The 18,511-nt window shown below is 34.7% G+C and overlaps 1 protein-coding gene and 1 pseudogene across 1 annotated transcript; one reads left to right on the forward strand and one right to left on the reverse strand.

The window, feature by feature from the left end:
* Positions 1–1,285: 1,285 nt before the first annotated feature.
* LOC148906588 (uncharacterized) lies at positions 1,286–4,197 on the reverse strand (annotated as a pseudogene).
* Positions 4,198–14,970: 10,773 nt separating this feature from the next.
* On the forward strand, positions 14,971–18,170 carry LOC148906589 (uncharacterized). The gene is made up of 5 exons (XM_089037960.1): positions 14,971–15,011; positions 15,979–16,060; positions 16,953–17,198; positions 17,766–17,839; positions 18,067–18,170. Exons 1-5 carry the CDS (start codon positions 14,998–15,000, stop codon positions 18,086–18,088), a joined length of 438 nt encoding a protein of 145 aa, XP_088894086.1. The 5' UTR covers positions 14,971–14,997; the 3' UTR covers positions 18,089–18,170.
* Positions 18,171–18,511: the final 341 nt, after the last annotated feature.

Below are 18,511 nucleotides of genomic sequence, written 5' to 3' on the forward strand. Positions count from 1 at the left end.
CACCAGATAACAAAAAATGGTTAGATAATGCAGCTATTATCAATTGTGTATGAGCAATTTAATGTGACTATAGTTATGACAACATTTGAACTTAACTGTATTGTAACTCGCTAAATTTGAGAACTTTACTGTTGCACTGTAATTTCCATTGACTATTGACTACTGTAAAAATGCTTCTCAAAGAACCACCCCAGATGTTTGAGTTGAATTAACGGCTTGTAAGCTTGTCACAATGAAGATTGAAAGATGAATTTCCTGCTGTTTTCAGTTGTCACAACATTTTCTGTCACCAAAATGGTATTAAGAATCATCAATAGCATTTTGTAGCCACATAAAAGAGGTAATAATAGCGTTTAGGACTGGAAAATAGTGGCCACGGCCTTAATAGAGGAAGCCGCTGATGAATAGAGGTATTAAATACAGTACTCGAGTGCCCGGGGGACTACTCCCCTATATTTTCTATACGGGTACGTGCCGCCAAACATGGTATGGTTTTCAGCTATTTTTCTCTGGAACAGGGTGTATAAAATTGGGCTCGCTCTGGGACAGGGTATATGAAATCACACTCTTTCCTGTCTGGAACAGGGTATCTATTTTCGCAATACCAGAACTGGGTGTGGTTTTCAGCGATCTTGCTCTGCTCTCTATATCTTTGAAAACTACAGTAAGCATGGGTAGCACAGCAGTAAGAGCACTGTCTCCTCTCATGATCAACAAGGCAATGTTTGTGTCATATGTGATTAGATTTGCTCAAGGTTTCCCTCCTGTGCTTCAAGGGTTTTTCTCTTGCGCTCTCCTCTCATGATCACCAAGGTAAGGTTTGTTACTGAACTTGGTGTCATATGTGAGTAGATTTGCTCATGGTTTTTCTCTTGGGCTCCAGTTCTCTGCCCTACACAAAAACAACTTTTAGATTCCAATCATTGTCAGGGCTCATTGGAAGAAGAGCCACTCTTTGGAACTGCCAAAGTTTAATTCAATGTATGGTATTTGAGTGAAAGTCTTAAGGTCCTGCAACACTGTGCAATTTCTCAGCAACTTGTCCCACAATACTTGTAGCATTGCTTATAGTCCCCAAGGTGAAGTGTTATTGATTTCAGTATTGATAATGATAATGATTTATGACTTACTGTATACACATGTAGCCGCTTTCTATATGGATATAATCAAAGGTGCTTTACATTCAGTTGTGAATGACAGATTGCTTTTATGCAATTTGCAAGCATGAGAGATGGTAGTTATTTAGTAGTAACCTGTTTTGTTTTGTATATTAGAAAAACTATCACTCTAAAGATTTAGTTAATCAAAGGAGGATGAAAATTACTCAATGCACATACTATAATCAACATATCAGATGCAAGCTGTGCAGAAACAACTGGAATTCTACGGTCAAAAATATGCCAGTTTTTTTATCCTTTCCATTGTTCTTTCTACGTGGATCCTTAAACTAGCCACTTTTTTGTTGTGCTCTGTCTGTTCTTTCGAAAACTGTTTCATGTTTTTAAGCTTGAAATGAGGGAGGATAATTTCTGCACCTACTGAGAGCAGTTCTTCCTTACAGTCAAAGCCCTTATCAGCCAAGACTTGATCTCCTGGCTTTAACTTAGCTAAAAAGTTGCTCTGTACCACAATTTCTTTATCGGAGGCACTCCCAGGGAAGAATTCGCTGACAAAATTGATAACACCACTGGGACTAATACCTATAAGTGATTTCATGGTGTTTCTTGGCTTCTCCATTTCGACTTCAGTGCAATCAACTATGGTTGTGATCTCAGGTTTGGGTAGAAGATTTGGAACACTTCAGGCATGTAATGTTTTGTAACCTCAGATGGTGGGATATTAATCAGTGGCTCAAATTCACATCTCAGAAATCGCAGGCAAGGTCTAAGGATTCTGCAAACTGTTGCCAAAGATATGCCAAATCGATGAGCAAGGTCCTTCTTGAACAACCCAAGTCTTACACATCAAGACCAGGGTAAACTCCTGAAAGGTGTTGAGAGAACGAGGTCTTCCCAGCTGTTTAGTGTTGCTTGTGTCGACGTAAACCTTTTCATATTTTCATAACTAAGATTTTTTGCAGTGTTCAATAAGGTTATAGACTAAAACCATAGCATCATAATCTGGAAATCCAGTATAGAAAGTTATATGTCCTTGTCGCTGTCCTTGTATTTGTTTATCTCAAATATGCTGTTGCTTTGCAATTCCAGCTTTAGTTCAGCAAGTTGTTTCTTTAAATCTTTATTTTAGTAAGTAAGTAAGTAAACTTTATTTAAAGAAGGTTTAAAGAAAGTATTTATAAAATAGACCAGTTTAGCAAAGCTAGTCTTACACTGGACCTTCTAAAAAATTTTAAAAATTTAAAAAATAAAAATATGATTTTTTAAAAAAAATTAAAAAACACAATAAATATATATGATAAATATGATATAAGAATAATTTACATAAATGCGGACATTACGTATTTATATAATTATATATATAAGTAAAAAAAATTATGTCAAAATGATGTACATTTCTAAGAAGTAGTTATACGCTCTTTTTACGAATGACTTCAATGATTTAGTAGATTTAATATCTACTGGTAAACTGTTATAGATTGTGGCTCCATTAAATCTAATGCCTTTTCTAGTTGTGGCTAATTTAAAGTTTGGCATCCTAAGATTACCCTGTATTCAATTGGTAGAACTTGAGATCTTTTAAAAAGAGGCCCAGTAGATGAAAAACTAGGTGCATCATACATTAATCTCAGTATAAGCTTTTGGAGCTTAAAAATTTTTGATATATGATTGGACTGTCCCCATACTGTACTGCAATAATCAATCTTAGGTTGAAAAAACACCTTATAGAACTGTAATCGAGATTCAAGAGGCAAGAAAATTCTAATTCTAGGGAACAGTGCAATAATTGTACTCAAACTAGAAGCTAAATTGTCAATATGTGAGTTCCAAAATAAGTTCTTATCAATAGTCAGTCCTAGAATTGTCTCAGAATTAACATTCTTGAGGAGATCAGTTCCATTATAAGAGATATTTAGATCAGTAGAACCAATCGTAGCAGCTCGTTGGTGGGTAAAAACCACCATACACTTTTTTTTTTTTTTTTTTTGGTTGATGACCATACCATTGCAGTTGCACCATGAGCGAAGATTTTCCATTTCACTTGAGAGTTTAGTATTTAAGTCTGTAACTGATTTACCAGATGTATGTGTAAAGGACAACTCCTCAATTCATTCTTTCTTTATTAATTAGCTTATTTACATTCATATTATCATATTATATTCAGCTTATCAGATTTTTATGGTTTAATCCTAGTTACGATACCTAGTTACATTATTGTTTATCTTTGTTTATTCCCGTTTTTGTTAGCGTTGTAAAATGATCCTTTAGCGTCACCACGCGCATATAAAAGGCCATAAGCGTCCCTATTAGCCAGTGTTTGCCAAATAGTTACTCGTAAATATTGGTTGTGTATCCAAACTCCTTTCGAATACGTTCCTTTGGTAAATCCTTGGTTTTTAGAGGCAAGCGGGATCGATATGTAAGTACACCCTTATTTTTTTATTTAGATATTTTGTTCGGAAAACTCAAACGCCTTGTTTTTGCCTTAAGTCTTGTATATTTGTACACATAAGCTTGTCTCATTTCACGTTTAAAAATATTTTATACTATACCGGAAAATCACTAAAATCCCATTGCTATTATAAATATCTACGCAATATATTTCTTTGGATGGTTTTATGCACTGGATCTTGCGAGTAATATTCATTTATTATATTGTTGTTAAATGTATTCATAAAATGCCAGTTTTTCTTATTCAAATCATATTGGTAATTAGTTTTTAATGTGAGCTGTTACAATGTTGTATTGCAGTTTACGTATTGGTATCAATAAATTTGCGTTTACTCAGTGATCGTCCTGGTAGCGCGAATATTTGGTATCGCTCGCAGTAAAGTTCGCCCGCTAAAGCATCTTAGTCAGTGGTCGCGACGCCTGGGACGTGGGATTCTCGTCTATACGAATCTAGCCTGCACGCCTTCCTCGGTTGCCCCAAGGCTAAAACGCTTACAGTATGGATTGTTGAATCATCAGCATAGAGATCAATGTCTAGTTTTGTGTGAAGAGGGAGGTCATTCACAAACAGAATAAACATCAAAGGTCCAAGGATACTTCCCTGTGGTACATCAGACGTCACAGGCATCAGATAGGATAACGTGGCATTTATGTGCATGCATTGGCTTCTGTCAGTTAAGTAGGAAGTTAACCACTTCATAAGCATATCACTGAAGTGATAACATTTTCTTCCTTTACAGCTGAAATTTGTTTTTCTATCCCAAGTAGTCTATCAATGTCTTTGTTTTCTGACCTTAGTTTTTCGTTTTCTTCCTTGATAACTAGATATTGCTTTTCAATTTCAAGTAGTCTATCAATGTCTTGACCAGAAAGCAAAGTTTCAGTTGCTTGTTGAAGATCTTGGTTGTTTACTTCGACGCCATGATGAAAATCTGGGTTTTCGATGGTTTGTTCGTTTGTCTGACTCAACTCGTTTTTTTCTTTTTCTGTGATTTGTCTACAACAGGATGTCGGAATATCTCTTTTCTTTTATGTGTTTGTTTCGTCCATGGAAAGATGGTTGGGAAATGATTGCGACTCAACTTTTCTCCTCCTTCGAAATGTGCAGAGCAAACCCTAGAAGCTTGAGATTCGATCTTTAGTGTTTCGTTTCTCAAAATACGCTTGTAAACTTTTCTTTGCTCTTCACCTTCGGAATCCTGTAATAATGTAATTCTGGAGCATTTCTGAAACTGTTTTGGCATCCTGGAACACAACAGTTGGATTTATGCGGCATAATCCACACCATCACATAGAATTTTCAGTCGCGATGGACGCCATTACTAAAATTTCTGTCCTTACAAACAATCCATGCATGCTTTGCGGTCCGAACTCGAGCCCAGTACCCTGCTCGATATATGCTATTGACTGCATTCTAACATTCTAACCGACGCGGTTTATTAGTGGCAAGCTTTGAGAAGTTTGTACTTGTACAAAAATGAACTACACCAACTTCGCAACCGATAAACCTGCAGTCAAAAAAGAGCCGAGTGCCTCCACGTTTGAGTCAGGCCGAGACATCGCATATCTTGTGTTTTCAATTTTACAGTTTCTTGCAACAGTGTTTACTCTGATTTTGGTGCACCATATCATCAGAAAGAAAGATAAAAAAGACGAAAAGGAACGTTTAGAGAAGGAAGAAAGAGATAAAATTGCGGATATTATTAACAATGAGTATAGCAAGATCGTAGACAATGGCATCGATGTGAACCTTAAAAAATGCAAGGAGAAATTTGAGGATATGGTTATGTTTTATGGGACTGTGTCTGAAACTCGAAACAAGATCACTGGCCTTGATGTTTTAAGGTTCATGCTTCTCAACCCTAACGATCTTAAAGGTAATTTATTGAGAAAGCTCAAGGAAGACTTAGATGCTGTTCAAAAACTGTTCTTGTCCTTGCGTCTCAAGTTACCCCTTAAAGGTGATTGTCCTATTAACATAAAAGAAGAATTAGGTCCACTGATCACTGGTGTAGGGGAGATAGCAAGGTCCTTTGTCTCGGCAAAGAAGCGGTATACTATTTCAATAGTTTTGAAATATTTTGGCAATGTTCAGGCAAACGTTCGGTCAATAGACGATGAAGAAAAAGAAGATAAAGAAAATAATGAGGAAATAAGAATGATTTTGCCTTACGTAAATGGGGTTTCGCTTGGTGAAACGCGTCCACAGGGCAGTAATGGACCAACCACGTATCACGATAAAGATTTTAGTTTTGACATCCCCATCCGGTTTGTAGGAAAACCAAAACAATCTTATTTTATTTCTGAATTGCAATGCCTAAAAGTTAAACTATGCAATATTCAGAAAACCATCAAAGCCGAAGTTCTACAAAGTTTTGCTCTCAAGATCAACTCAATTTGGAGTCGGAAATTCCAACAACTTCGCATGCCTGATTGGGACACGGGAGAACACCTCCGTGCTAATATTCTTCATGCCGTATATGTTTTCTGGGCCAAGGTAGCTGAAGGCAGCGATATTATACAGGACCAGCAATTTGATAAGCTAGTTGCTGAAATGAGTAATATCACAAAAGTACAAGATTCAGAAATGCAAATGAGGATTAGCGAGGGGTTAATACAACACATACAGATTGCATTAGACCTCCTAAAATCTGATAACCATTATGAATTTGTTTGTGAACAGAAGTCCTTTGCCGACATGTTGCAACAAGTGTATCAAAATATAAATGACAGCTTCGCTCAGGCCTCGAGAAAACCAATCTGATAAAGTGGTAAATGGAAAGAAAGCCTTACTTATTTTTGAAATGAAAATTAGGGTTTTTTTAAAACATACCAATTCAAATACTTTGAATGGGAAATAGAGTCACCAAGATCAGAAGAAGAACATCTTAAAAGTAAGCATACTAAAACTGTTAATTTCAATGTGGAAAAGGAATATAGACAACCCTCATTAATTTATTTCAGTTTACATGTCATTCTCTGTACCTGGGTGTAGTGTTTTCTATTTTAGACCACATGTCATTCTCTTTAGCCTGGATGTAGTGTTTTCTATCTTAGACCACATGTCATTCTCTTTAGCCTGGGCGTAGTGTTCTCTATTTCAGACCACATGTCATCCTCCTTAGCCTGGGTGTAGTGTTTTCCATTTTAGACCAGTTTACACTCCTTAGGGCATCACTTCTTTTTTAACGGTTGCGCATGAGAAGACACATAAATAAGGACGCAACTTGTACTAAAGAAATCTATAGTGGTGAAAAGTGAAATGTTCACCCATGAGGAGCCCAATTTTTTCTCCCAGTGTTATTTTCACCTTTTACTTTTATTTAAATTGGGCTCCCTGTGGTTCGCCTGTGGTTCCAAGAGGTTGTGAGTTTAACTCTCACATTGTGCATCACACAAACTGACTTAATCGGAGTGTATTGTTTTCTTTGCAAATATTCGTAAAATATTTTTATTTTTAAAGCATATCTCAAATATTTTACATCGCTTTAGCTGCATAAAACTACAATAACCTCTTTCTAGTTGCAATAGAAATAAAACATTTTATGATATGCAAATGACAAAATATTAAGTTACAGAAGATTTTAACAAATTATAGCCATATATATTCATTTCATTAAAATTTGATGTCTAAAATATCGCATTATCAGTGAAATTCCTTGTGTAATGGTGTGTGCAAATCTGCGCTTATATAAGAATACTAGTTAGAATTCTGCTAAATCTGGAAAAAAGGCTGAGAAAAATGTGTAAACAGCTATTCAAAAAAGAGGTTGGTGAAGGAATGTTGCACATTGCATTTTCCATGTTGCATGTTGCATATTGCATAATGCATGTTGTATACCAAACTTGGAATGTATTGTATATTGCATTCATTTGTAAATAATATTAGCACAAAAGAAAATATACTTGAAAAGCTAGTCGATGTTTGGGACGGAATTGAATATCCTTTTCACCTTAGTGAACTTCGAGCTTGATATGCGACATCAAACAAAACCTTTATTTTGTTAGATAACTGTATACAAAGAAGTATAATTCATTTGTAGATTTTTAAATGTAAAATTAAGATAAAGATATTAAATACTTTATTAAATAGTTATTAAAGGAATAAAATGATTTGGGATTTTTTGTTGTGTTGTTATTGTTTAACTGTTTCGTTGTTGTTGTTATCATTGCTCTTGTTATTGTTGTGAATAGATTTTTTCACTTGAAAATTTCAATTTTAAAAAGTCCAATTGGAACCCAGTGGAGGAAGAGCCCCCCGAATATAATCCACTGTTAAATCCTTTTATTTTATTTTTATTTGTTTATCTATCTTATTATTTGTTATTCAATTAAAAAGACAAGTCGTTTCACATCTTACGGCCCACATTCATTTCGGTCTCCGATTTCAGCTTCGACTGGCATTTACTTATTTCAATAAAGTTAGTCACTGAAAAGCTATAAAGCTGTGCCCGACAAGGATTATGGGTAGATTCATTTTACATGTTTCAACCGCTTGATAAGTGTTGATGGACTTGCACATTTTTTTTTTACCAGTTATAGTCTCACCTCTTCTTAGCATCCTCAAGCTGCAGTTTGTATCAAAAAAGCCTTACCTGTTGATTGTTTCCTATGATCCTCAATGGTCTCTTTCTAGGTTTTCTAAGTTCATATGTAAATATACCACCACCTTTGAGCGATAACCTGCGTTGGCAAAATATTGTTCTCGGATTCAGATTTTTCAGATCTCCAGCCGACAAATAGTTTAGAAATAGGCGTATCAGCAAAATAGCCCTTAAAATCTCGTAATAGATGTAATCGTATAGCAAATTGTTTTACGCAAAAAGGCGCAGCAAACGCGCAAAATAGTTTTTATCTAGACTTTCCCACAATGTTTCAACAATGAATGGCTTTTTAGACAATTAATTACCATAGCTGAAAAAAATCAATAAAACAAAGAAGTTTGCAGGAAGTTTTTGAGTTGAAACTCACGAAGATATGGTTTTGCGGAAAAAAATAATTAGTAATTGATCTCTTGCTGGAGGCAAGAGATGCCCCCAACGAATGTTTTCAAACAAAATTTCGAATTTTGAAAATTCATACGTTTGACACTTTTTAATGTATTCATTTTTAATGTATTCATGTATTCATGTTTGTCTGGATGGACATACCTCTGATGACCATGTATTATACTGTGGTGTTCCTCAAGGATCAGTGCTTGGACCTATTCTTTATTCACTATACACCTCTCCGCTGGGTGATGTCATGCGTTATCACGATATGAGTTATCACTTCTACGCTGATGACACGCAGGTTTATTTGTCGTTTCAGCCTTCAATACCTGGCCACATGGTAATGACGACTGAGAAATTCCAAGCTTGCTTGCACTCTATATCTAACTGGATGCTAATGAACAAACTCAAACTCGATGATGATAAATCTGAACTGTTAATTTTAAGAGCTAGTCATCGTCCTAGTCATCAGTTAGGCTACCTTCTAATGGGTGATGAATACATCAAGTCATCTTCTAATGCTAAGAACATTGGTGTTGTTCTTGGCGATACCATGTCAATGGACAGCCAAATTATGACTGTATGTAAGTTATGTTTCTATCACATTAGATGTATTTCTCGTATTAGGCGATACTTGAGCCTTGAAGATACTAAACAACTTGTTCAGGCTTTTGTAATTTCTAGGATTGACTGTTGTAATTCTCTGTTATTTGGCTTGCCTAATAATCTTCTAGATAGATTACAGCATGTTCTTCATTCTGCTGCTAGACTTATTACTTCGACTAAAAAATATGATCATATTACTCCATCTTTAATTGAATTACATTGGTTGCCTGTTACGCAACGTATTATATCAATAAGATATCTCTAATTACATTCAAAGCTTTGAATGATTTAACACCATGTTATATTCGCCTTATCAGCCGTCTCGTTCTCTTCGTTCTTCTATGAACAATTTATTGCAAATTAACAAATATAATCTTAAGACATATGGCTATAGAGCCTTCTCAATTAATGCTCCACAAGTTTGAAATTCACTTCCCATTAATGTTAGAAATAGTCAATCTATTGTAGATTTTAAAAAGCGACTTAAGACTTATCTTTTTAGGTTAGCTTATTTTAATTGAGTCTGGATCTTATGTTTTAAAATAGTAAGGAATAGTCAATCTATTAATGGTTTTAAAAAGCAACTCAAGACATATCTTTTTAGGTTAGCTTATTTTAAGTATAGATTTTTTTTAGAATTTAGTTTTTTAATTAAATAGTTGTCTATTATGTAGATGATGGCTAGTGAACACTAGCGTGGACTGCGTCGGTGTTTCTAATGGAACAAGTTATCGAAGAATTATAAGTTGAACTCCGTAGTGAAAATAGGAACTGACGTTTCGGACGTTAGTCCTTCGTCGGAGTCAATAGAAAGTAAGAGTGAGAGAGATGTTTATATAGTAGAGGATAGAGAAAACAAACCAATAAGAAGAAAACAAGCCATAAAACAAAAAGAAAGAAAACAAAAACATAAACATAAACTTCTGTCACATTTCTTGACATTTCTTGACATTTCTGTGAGTATTTCTGCTAATCATCTTAATACCACCATTCATTATAAACCCACAGACTCTCATTCATATTTACTTTATTCCTCCTCACACCCTAAACACACTCTCAATTCTATTCCTTTTTCGCAATTCTTACGTTTGCGCCGTCTATTTTTCTTTTTTTTTTTTTTTTTTTTTTTAAACAAAGTTTTCTACTTTGTTTTTACTTTATTATCACCGACGCAGTCTACGCTAGTTCTAATACTAGTCGTCATCCGTTTTTATTTTAACATAATTTTTACAGATAATATTAATCATTTTTCTGTTCTTTGCTAGTAATCTTTCAGTCATGCTCAGTAGTTTAATTAATGTCAAGTCTAATTTGACAGCTAAACGTTTATGGTATTTACTTAACTTTGATTTTATTTGAATTAGTATAAATGATATTAAAAGAATGAGTGTTTTAAAGGGAAAATATAAAATCCATTTCTATGCATATCAAGCATAGATGTCAATTTGAGAGTAGTTTCCAAGATTGACTCTTTACTTTCCACTTTCTAATTTTCGACTAGTTTTACGAAAAGAATGGTTTTCTATGTTTTTCCTGCACAAAAACGAGATTCCTTAAGCCTGTGTTTATTTACATTTATTAGAAGCTGATGCGTATTTGGATTTCTAAATATTGAGAAATGAAATATAATAAACAGCAACTGCCACCAATTCGAACGTCAATCATAACTATTTTATAGAATTTCTGATGCATTATTTTCACGAATAAATAAATAAATTCTGGAATCGAAAGTGGCCTTTGAACTATATATGGAATGTCGGGTTTGATTCCTGGACTCAGTATCACATCGGTAAGTTAGAGTTTGTTAGCTCTCTCTCTCTTGATTCAAGGATTCAGTTCCTAGCCCAAAACTTAAACGATAAATTTTTAGTGATAAATTTGACAGCGAAAAAAATAACTTATGAGATTGTTAACTCAAACCAAAACTCAAAGGATTGTGACAAATTTTCTCAAGGAGAAAATATTAATTATTATTGATAATTATATCACAGTTGTTGAACTGAATAAAAGTTTACCGTCATCTTTGATCTTAGGTTTTTTCATCGGATGCTCTCCTTGCTCTCTCTTTTCCTCCGTTGCAAGCTTGAGATATGCTCGTCCAATTCTCCATCTGATAGTGGTCTTTCAAATCCTGAAGCACTTGCCGTTCAGCCGTATCGCACTGTTTCTCTACCGTTGGTGAATATATATCTTTGGTACTATCTTTAATATCCAGGTCGAAATCAGGCAGAGTTCCTAAAAAGCTGTTTGGGCTAATGAATAGCTCTTCTTCGCTGTCCGCCATCCTTTTTCAATGCTGCTAGAGGTTCAGAGAACACTGCGACTCATCGTGTTCTCTGAATGAAATGCATCAATTCTTAGAACATTGCATGAGCCGAAACCACCAAAACGGCGTACAAACACTTTTCGAAAATAACAATGGACTGAATTTCAAAGCCATCATTGAACAGTATGATTGCCAAAATACAAGCGTGCACGTTTACTGAAAAAAAAGCTAACAAAGACGCGGCTTTATTCAACACAATACATCGAAAAGTGTAAAGAATTACAGCATTGAACAATAAAACTGGGATATTTAACTACGCCAAAACCAATGCATCATATTTAAATCTAATGATTTACGCACAGAAAAAAGTTAAAACTCAAAACTTTGTTTTAAGAAACTTCCTCAATGATGAAATATGGAGGTTATATACCTTATACCTCGGTGGTTATGAGATATATCTCATAAAGGTATATAACCTTTACTCATCATTGTTTGCTATTTCAAATGTATGGATCCACCATTTTTGGGGTCTGTTCTGGGGCACAAAGATGGCGGACAAATCACAAAAGTTAAAAATCATGTTTCTTTTTTTTTTTTTTATTTATTTATTTATTTATTTATTTTTTTTTTAAATATTATTTTATTTATTAACAAACATAAATCATGAGTACATATAACAAATAATACAAATAATTACAAATATGGTTACAGATGGTGCTACGGGCTTACTCAGTCTTAATTCAGAAAATCATGTTTCTATAGCACCCACTTCAACGTTTAAAAAAAAAAAGATTATCGAAATAAAGTTAACTATCATATACTAAAATAAAATCGTTTTATTTCAATCGAATTTCCTTATTTCTAATGCTTTGAAAATGTGTGACTGAATACTCCTTTTTACAGTTCCATTCAGTGACCACGAATAATAGTTCCTAGCCGAGGCTGGAGTTACCGCGCGCGCATGCGATAAACTGTAGTTTTGCTATGCGCGGAGCTCTAGCCTCGGCTAGGAACTATTATTCGCCGGTCACTGAACGGAACTGTAAAAACGAGTATTGCGTGAAAAATTGGGACTCGTAATAAATCGAAAACAGAACATAAATAATACAAAAAAATTTTGGTAAAGCTTTCAGTTATCATGGTATTAACAGTATATTCAAGGAAGAGTTTCGTGAAGGAATTTTATTTTTTATTTTATTTATTTTTGATGACGATCTCATGAAAGCCAACAATTATCTTTCCTAGACATACTTTTCACTCAAAAGATCAGATTCTAAAGTATTTTTGACATTTTACAACTTTTAATTACGAAATTTGTGGCATCGAGTTTACTCCAATTTCTAGTCCACGCTTCGACGCCATCCAATTGATCTCTTCACTCTCTCGATAATGATGTCTGATGGCTTCGAAACGTCAAGAAAATTGGAGTAAACTTGTTACCCCACATTTTATTTTTTTAAAGGCGAATTATTTAGAAGTTCGTAATTTACAACTTCTTAGGAAAAACAATTCGGCCTGATTTGACCATCCATTAAATATTTGAACCCTCCACAAAAATATATGAAATATTCTCCAACATTAATAGTTAATTGCTTGTAATTCCCATCTCATATACACCTTATATTCTCAAACAGGACTTCGAATCTTAAAACATCATTCACAAGTGCTTATGCTTCTAATATATATATTGTTTAGAATTAATTAAATCGAAATAATTCGAGGCGATGATTACATAACTTGCACGGCACATCAACACGATCATTAATAATGTTTATAAACTCACCTGAGCTGGTATAATTTCATTATAGAGAGCTCGCACAGGGAGTTCCACGACCAAACAAGCTCTTCCCCTAAAGAAACCTTGAACCATCACATTTTATTTTCTTTGATCCAGAGGGAAATCTTGAAATATTTTCAGTACATTCAGTGGAATCTTTTAAAGTAGATCTCAAACTCGAAATGCAAAGGTTTTGCTCTAAAGAAGTTATTATGGTGCAAGAAGTCTGGCAACAAACTCTTCTAAATTAGCTCTCAATGTTCCAAATGATGATGAAGCTACAGCTTCGACTTTCATACCGAGAAATATTGAGATGGAAGACAAATTCCTAGAGAAAGTAAGTTTAATTTTAGCTCAGTTTTACAGATTTTGTACACTTTAAACTATTGCTTCATTGACAAAATATATCACTGAAATTTGAACCTTGGATCTCGAAAAGGGAAATGGTTTTTCATGGCACGAAACCGGTAAATGTTAAAAAATAATATATTCTACATAATAGTGGAGTTTTTTCTTACATTGCAAAATTAAACAAATCATTACTGAAGAGCTGGTTTACTTTTAGAACATCATTTCCGGAATTCATTTTTTATATTTTATATTTGATTTTTATGAGCTCCAATATATCACTGAAATTTGTACCTTTACAAGCGAAGTGGTTTTTCATGGCACAATTAAAATTGGTCAATGTTAAAAATCAATATTTTCTACCTAATAGTGGAGTTTTCTCATGAATGAAGAGCTGCTTTTATATTATCTGGTTTTATATTAAGTAAATTTATTTTTGGATAGTTATTTTAAAAGCCAGAATTTTTCTGGTTTCTAGGATAATATCAGATGGGATCGGAATTTGAAGTAGGAAAAATTTGCACCTTGAATGGCTTTAGCGTTGTATTATCTATTCCAGTGTCTTCTTGTTCGTTCTTTTGACCAATTTAGATCTTCTTCTTCTTCTTCTTCTTCTTCTTCTTCTTCTTCTTCTTCTTCTTCTTCTTCTTCTTCTTCTTCTTCTTCTTCTTCTTCTTCTTCTTTTTCTCCCCCTCCTCCTCCTTCGCCTCCTCCTCCTCCTCCTCCTCCTTGACTCTTTTACGATCCATTGGTTTAAGTAAATAATGTCAGGAGTCGATGGATTAAAGACAATAATTTACGAAGGGATGTTTAAATTCCAAAGTGCTTTGTATAAAATAAAGAAATTGTTTAAGTTTAAATAAAAATAGCCCGATCTTTTAGAAATTAGAACAAAAATCATTAGGAACCCCCCACTTCCTCTTTTTCTATGCGTTTGGGTGGGCTTTTTAATGTTTATTTGACATAACAAGGTCAAGCGCAATATACAGAAAGCTGGAATGAATAAAATGGAAGCTATGGATGAAGCGAGGGTTGATCTCATCCTTGAAGAATGTCGTATTAATGGTGAAGATGCTGCTTTGTTTTTACTGACCAAATGGAATTACGAAGCACAGGTATTTGTCTGTCCGTCTGTCCGTCTGTCCGTCTGTCCGTCTGTCCGTCTTATGTAAATTATCTATGATGATTTTTCTATAGATCCGTCGTTTCCTTAAAATACTTTCCTCGCGAGGAATTTGCAATTCCTTAGAAGATAAGCGTGGTCACCATGGCAACACTCCTCTACACCTAGCAGCAATAAAGGGTCACGTAACTATTGCCCAGTTTTTCGCGGTTGAATACCCTTCAATGGTGATGCGCACCAATCTCCATGGGGATCTTCCTGTAGAGACGGCTATGCAATATGGTCATGACGGTGTGGCTGCTTCTCTTATAAAAAAGATGAGTCATTTGAGGTATAAACAAGACTGATTATCCCAAGAAATTGCCTCTCCACTCCCCAATCACTCTCACTTAACTGCGCATAGGCCTTTCAGCTCTGGGCTGGGAAATTCTCAAAAACCAAAGAGAGAGAAAACAAAGGCCAAGCACATGTACAAAATACTAAACGGAATGGCCCCTAACTGTCTTGTAGATGTCTTTACAAGAAAACAAGACGTTACAAATTTCGACTTAAGAGACTCTAGTACCTCATTGCAGTTCCCTGTTTCCAAAACAGAGTTTGGTAAAAGAAGCTTTTCTTATGATGGAACTCTCTCGACCAGAAAATTTAAGAAATTGTAAATCACTGCCGCCACTCACATCCTATCTATCTATCTATCTATCTATTTCTTAATATCTTAATTTATTCCTTTAACGTATGTTACTAAGCGCTTTGAACAGACTTGCATAAGCGCTATATAAGCCATATATTATTATTATTATTATATTATCTACAAATTAATTTATCACTCAATTTACTACGTATTTTTGCAGCTTAATTAACAGTTATATTTGTTATTTTTTTATTTTGATTGATTATTGATTAGAATATAAAATTGTAGTAGCTTTTCGTTGTAATATTTATCCACACGCTCCTTGTGGAAATCAGCTTCAGTTGACGGGGCAAGCGTGTTTAAATAAAGTTAACCTACCTACGTACCTACCTATCCAAGAATTATAAGCATCGTTTTTTTCCTTCTGTACGTAAAATAAGTTGTCAGGCTGTACGTGTTAATACAAGTTCGCAACACATACATAAGATGATTGCCATACAGAGTGAGAGCACGCGCAGTCGTTTTTTTGTTATGTCGCAAAGAATATGAAACTAAATATAACAGACCACTAGCGTGGGTAAAAGTCATTTTATGAAAGTCAAGTTAAAAAAACATTTAAATATATGATAATGTATTTGTTAAAGTATACTGGTTTGACTTTTTTTAGCGTACAAGAGCTCTTTAGGGCATCAAAAGCGATAAAAGCAAAGAACGATTTCGTGGAGTTGGTGCGTCAATTCAAGATGAAGGTAAACTGGAACTAAACGAACGATAAAATGAAGACACCATTTTATTCTTATCGGTCTCACTGTACGCATGAGAATGGGAGCAGATCTGACTGAGCTTTTCAGAGAACTACATCAGCGCAAAGGAGGGGAGGTTGAATTGAGAAATAAGAAAATAAGGAGCAATTTTACGCGCCACGTAAGATGTTGCAGCTTTCCAGTACTTAATCAACGGGCACACTCGATGTTTTATTTTTATATTGTCGTTCTATACATTGTAATAAGCAATTATTGGATGAGGTTGAGCATAATATCGTAAATTATCAAGACTGAGGCTGTGTTATCTGCCGAGGCCGTAGGCTCGAATTCAATAATTGCTTTATTATACATTTTGTATACTGGAAAAACATTACCATGAACATTAAATTATAGAGACAAGAATTATGAACGCCATGATGTCGCGCGAAAAACGCAAAATTCTTAATTCAGAAATATTTCAAGAATTTTTCATAAAATATATGAAAATGAGTTAAGGATTCCTTAAATAATTGCTTTTGTACATAATTCTGGAAATAAATACACATAATGAATAAAAACAAAGCTACCACAGCGTGACCTTGAATGAACTTAACATGATAAATGTATTATCTACAGGAAAACCTACAGATAATCCATTTATCATGTAAAGTTCACACGATATCAGGGATTGGCTGAGGGCTCTCGACCAATCAGAATTGAGATACTTAGTAAAATAATAGGTGTTATTAATTGTATTTTTATGAATACATTACATCAACTGCTTGCTATAGGCTCTCCCCATCGAGTTGACAAAACATTGCGCGTAAACTAAAAAGATCAATATTCATCTACCATACCAACGGATAGTTTCATACATTAGACATTTATTGAATGTTAGAAAACCATTCTCGCCATACTCGATGCTATGATTGTCCCTAAATGGCCCTACCCTACCAGTCTTCATTACCACAATACAACAGTTGGAGAGTGGCAGAACCTTGAAGACCATCCAACACACATTGAAGTCTGCTGTGATCTACTCGATGTGGATAAGAATGGACGTCCGCCAAGCCATCCAGATTACATCTACTGTCCAAAGTCGCCATTTTACTACCTCACACAACAGTGCCAGACTTTACAAAAGGTTTGGCTTTCTTTCTTTTTGATTGATTTATAGACCTCAAGTATGATGACGCTTTACAACTATGTCAAAAAAGGTTGGTAAAGTTTGGTTGCATATTGCATGCATTCCTACCAAGCTTGAAATGTTTTCAAATTGGTATGTTAATAAATATGTCTGGCATGACCTGCAGACAAAGATTAAAATTGAATACAACCCTTCTTCTTATACTATAGAATAGGAGGTTTGCACGATGGCGTCATTGACCTCTACTACCAGACTCCCTTGCACACTTTCTTTTGTTCAGTTAATTAGCACAAATTGTCTCACTATTCTTATGAGGAAAACCAAATTTAAATAAGAAAGAAATTTTGCGAAGCATCTTGGTAGTGGGAGTCAAATGATGCCATCATGCAAATGTCCTATTTAAGAAAATTCCATATTTTTGTGACCTTTCACGCTGATTGGCATCACATCCCAGTGCAATGTTGGAGGCTTGGAATGCAGTATGAAACTCGCAACAAAACTTTCACGACCCTGTTTTTTTTTAAAATTATAACTGACGGATTTTTTTCTTTTCTCATCATTTAGAATTTAATATTTCATCCTGTTCTCAGGCTTGTTTTGAAAAGGAAATGGGAAAAGTATGCTAGATTTTGGTTTAGGTAAATAATGATCCAAGGTCTATTCCTGTTGCTGTTGCTGTTGCCGTTGCTGCTGTTGCTGTTACTGCTGTTCCTGTTCCTGTTCCTGTTCCTGCTGTTGCTTTTGCTGTTGCCGTTGCTGCTGTTACTGCTGTTACTGCTGTTGCTGTTGCTGTTGCTTTTCCCGTACAGATGCCATTTTCATATACAAATACTAAATGTCTTTACTTATGTCTTTATTTTCTTAGGTTTCGATTCCTGAATTACTGATATATAGTAAATCAGATTAAAGTCTGTCTGATGAGTGCGTAAGCACGAAACTCGGAGTTACAGTGAACATGTCTCGTCTTTAATCCAATCTCTACTATATATATATATATATATATATATATATATTCTAATAAAAATATACTATTTAAATATCAACTAACTAATATAAACACTTAAATCTATTAAAAACTATTCAGTCATAATAATAAAGAGATTTCTAGGCGCATTCTGTTCTAACTCTGGCAAATGGAGCAAGGCACTCTGCCTTGTGACGCGTTTAACAAAATCCTTATTGTAAACAAAATAATCCTCAAAATAAGTGCTTCGTCACTGCTTCATTTCTTCCTAATAATGCTAGCTGCCTGCCCGCCTTTGCAAATTTGAAAGCAAATCAGCATTACATTTCCCACAGCAATTCCAAAC

The sequence above is a fragment of the Actinia tenebrosa genome, unplaced genomic scaffold (genome assembly GCF_029948245.1).
Source record: "Actinia tenebrosa isolate PJP-AT-01 unplaced genomic scaffold, QUT_ActTen_1.0 PGA_scaffold5__44_contigs__length_20552954, whole genome shotgun sequence".
NCBI lineage: Eukaryota > Metazoa > Cnidaria > Anthozoa > Actiniaria > Actiniidae > Actinia > Actinia tenebrosa.

Excerpts from the sequence above, each read along its gene's own strand:
- LOC148906589 (XM_089037960.1), top strand. Across the intron at positions 17,199-17,765 it reads AGTGCCAGACTTTACAAAAG|AATTTAATATTTCATCCTGT; the intron begins GTTTGGCTTTCT and ends CTCATCATTTAG. Across the intron at positions 17,840-18,066 it reads TATGCTAGATTTTGGTTTAG|GTTTCGATTCCTGAATTACT; the intron begins GTAAATAATGAT and ends TTATTTTCTTAG.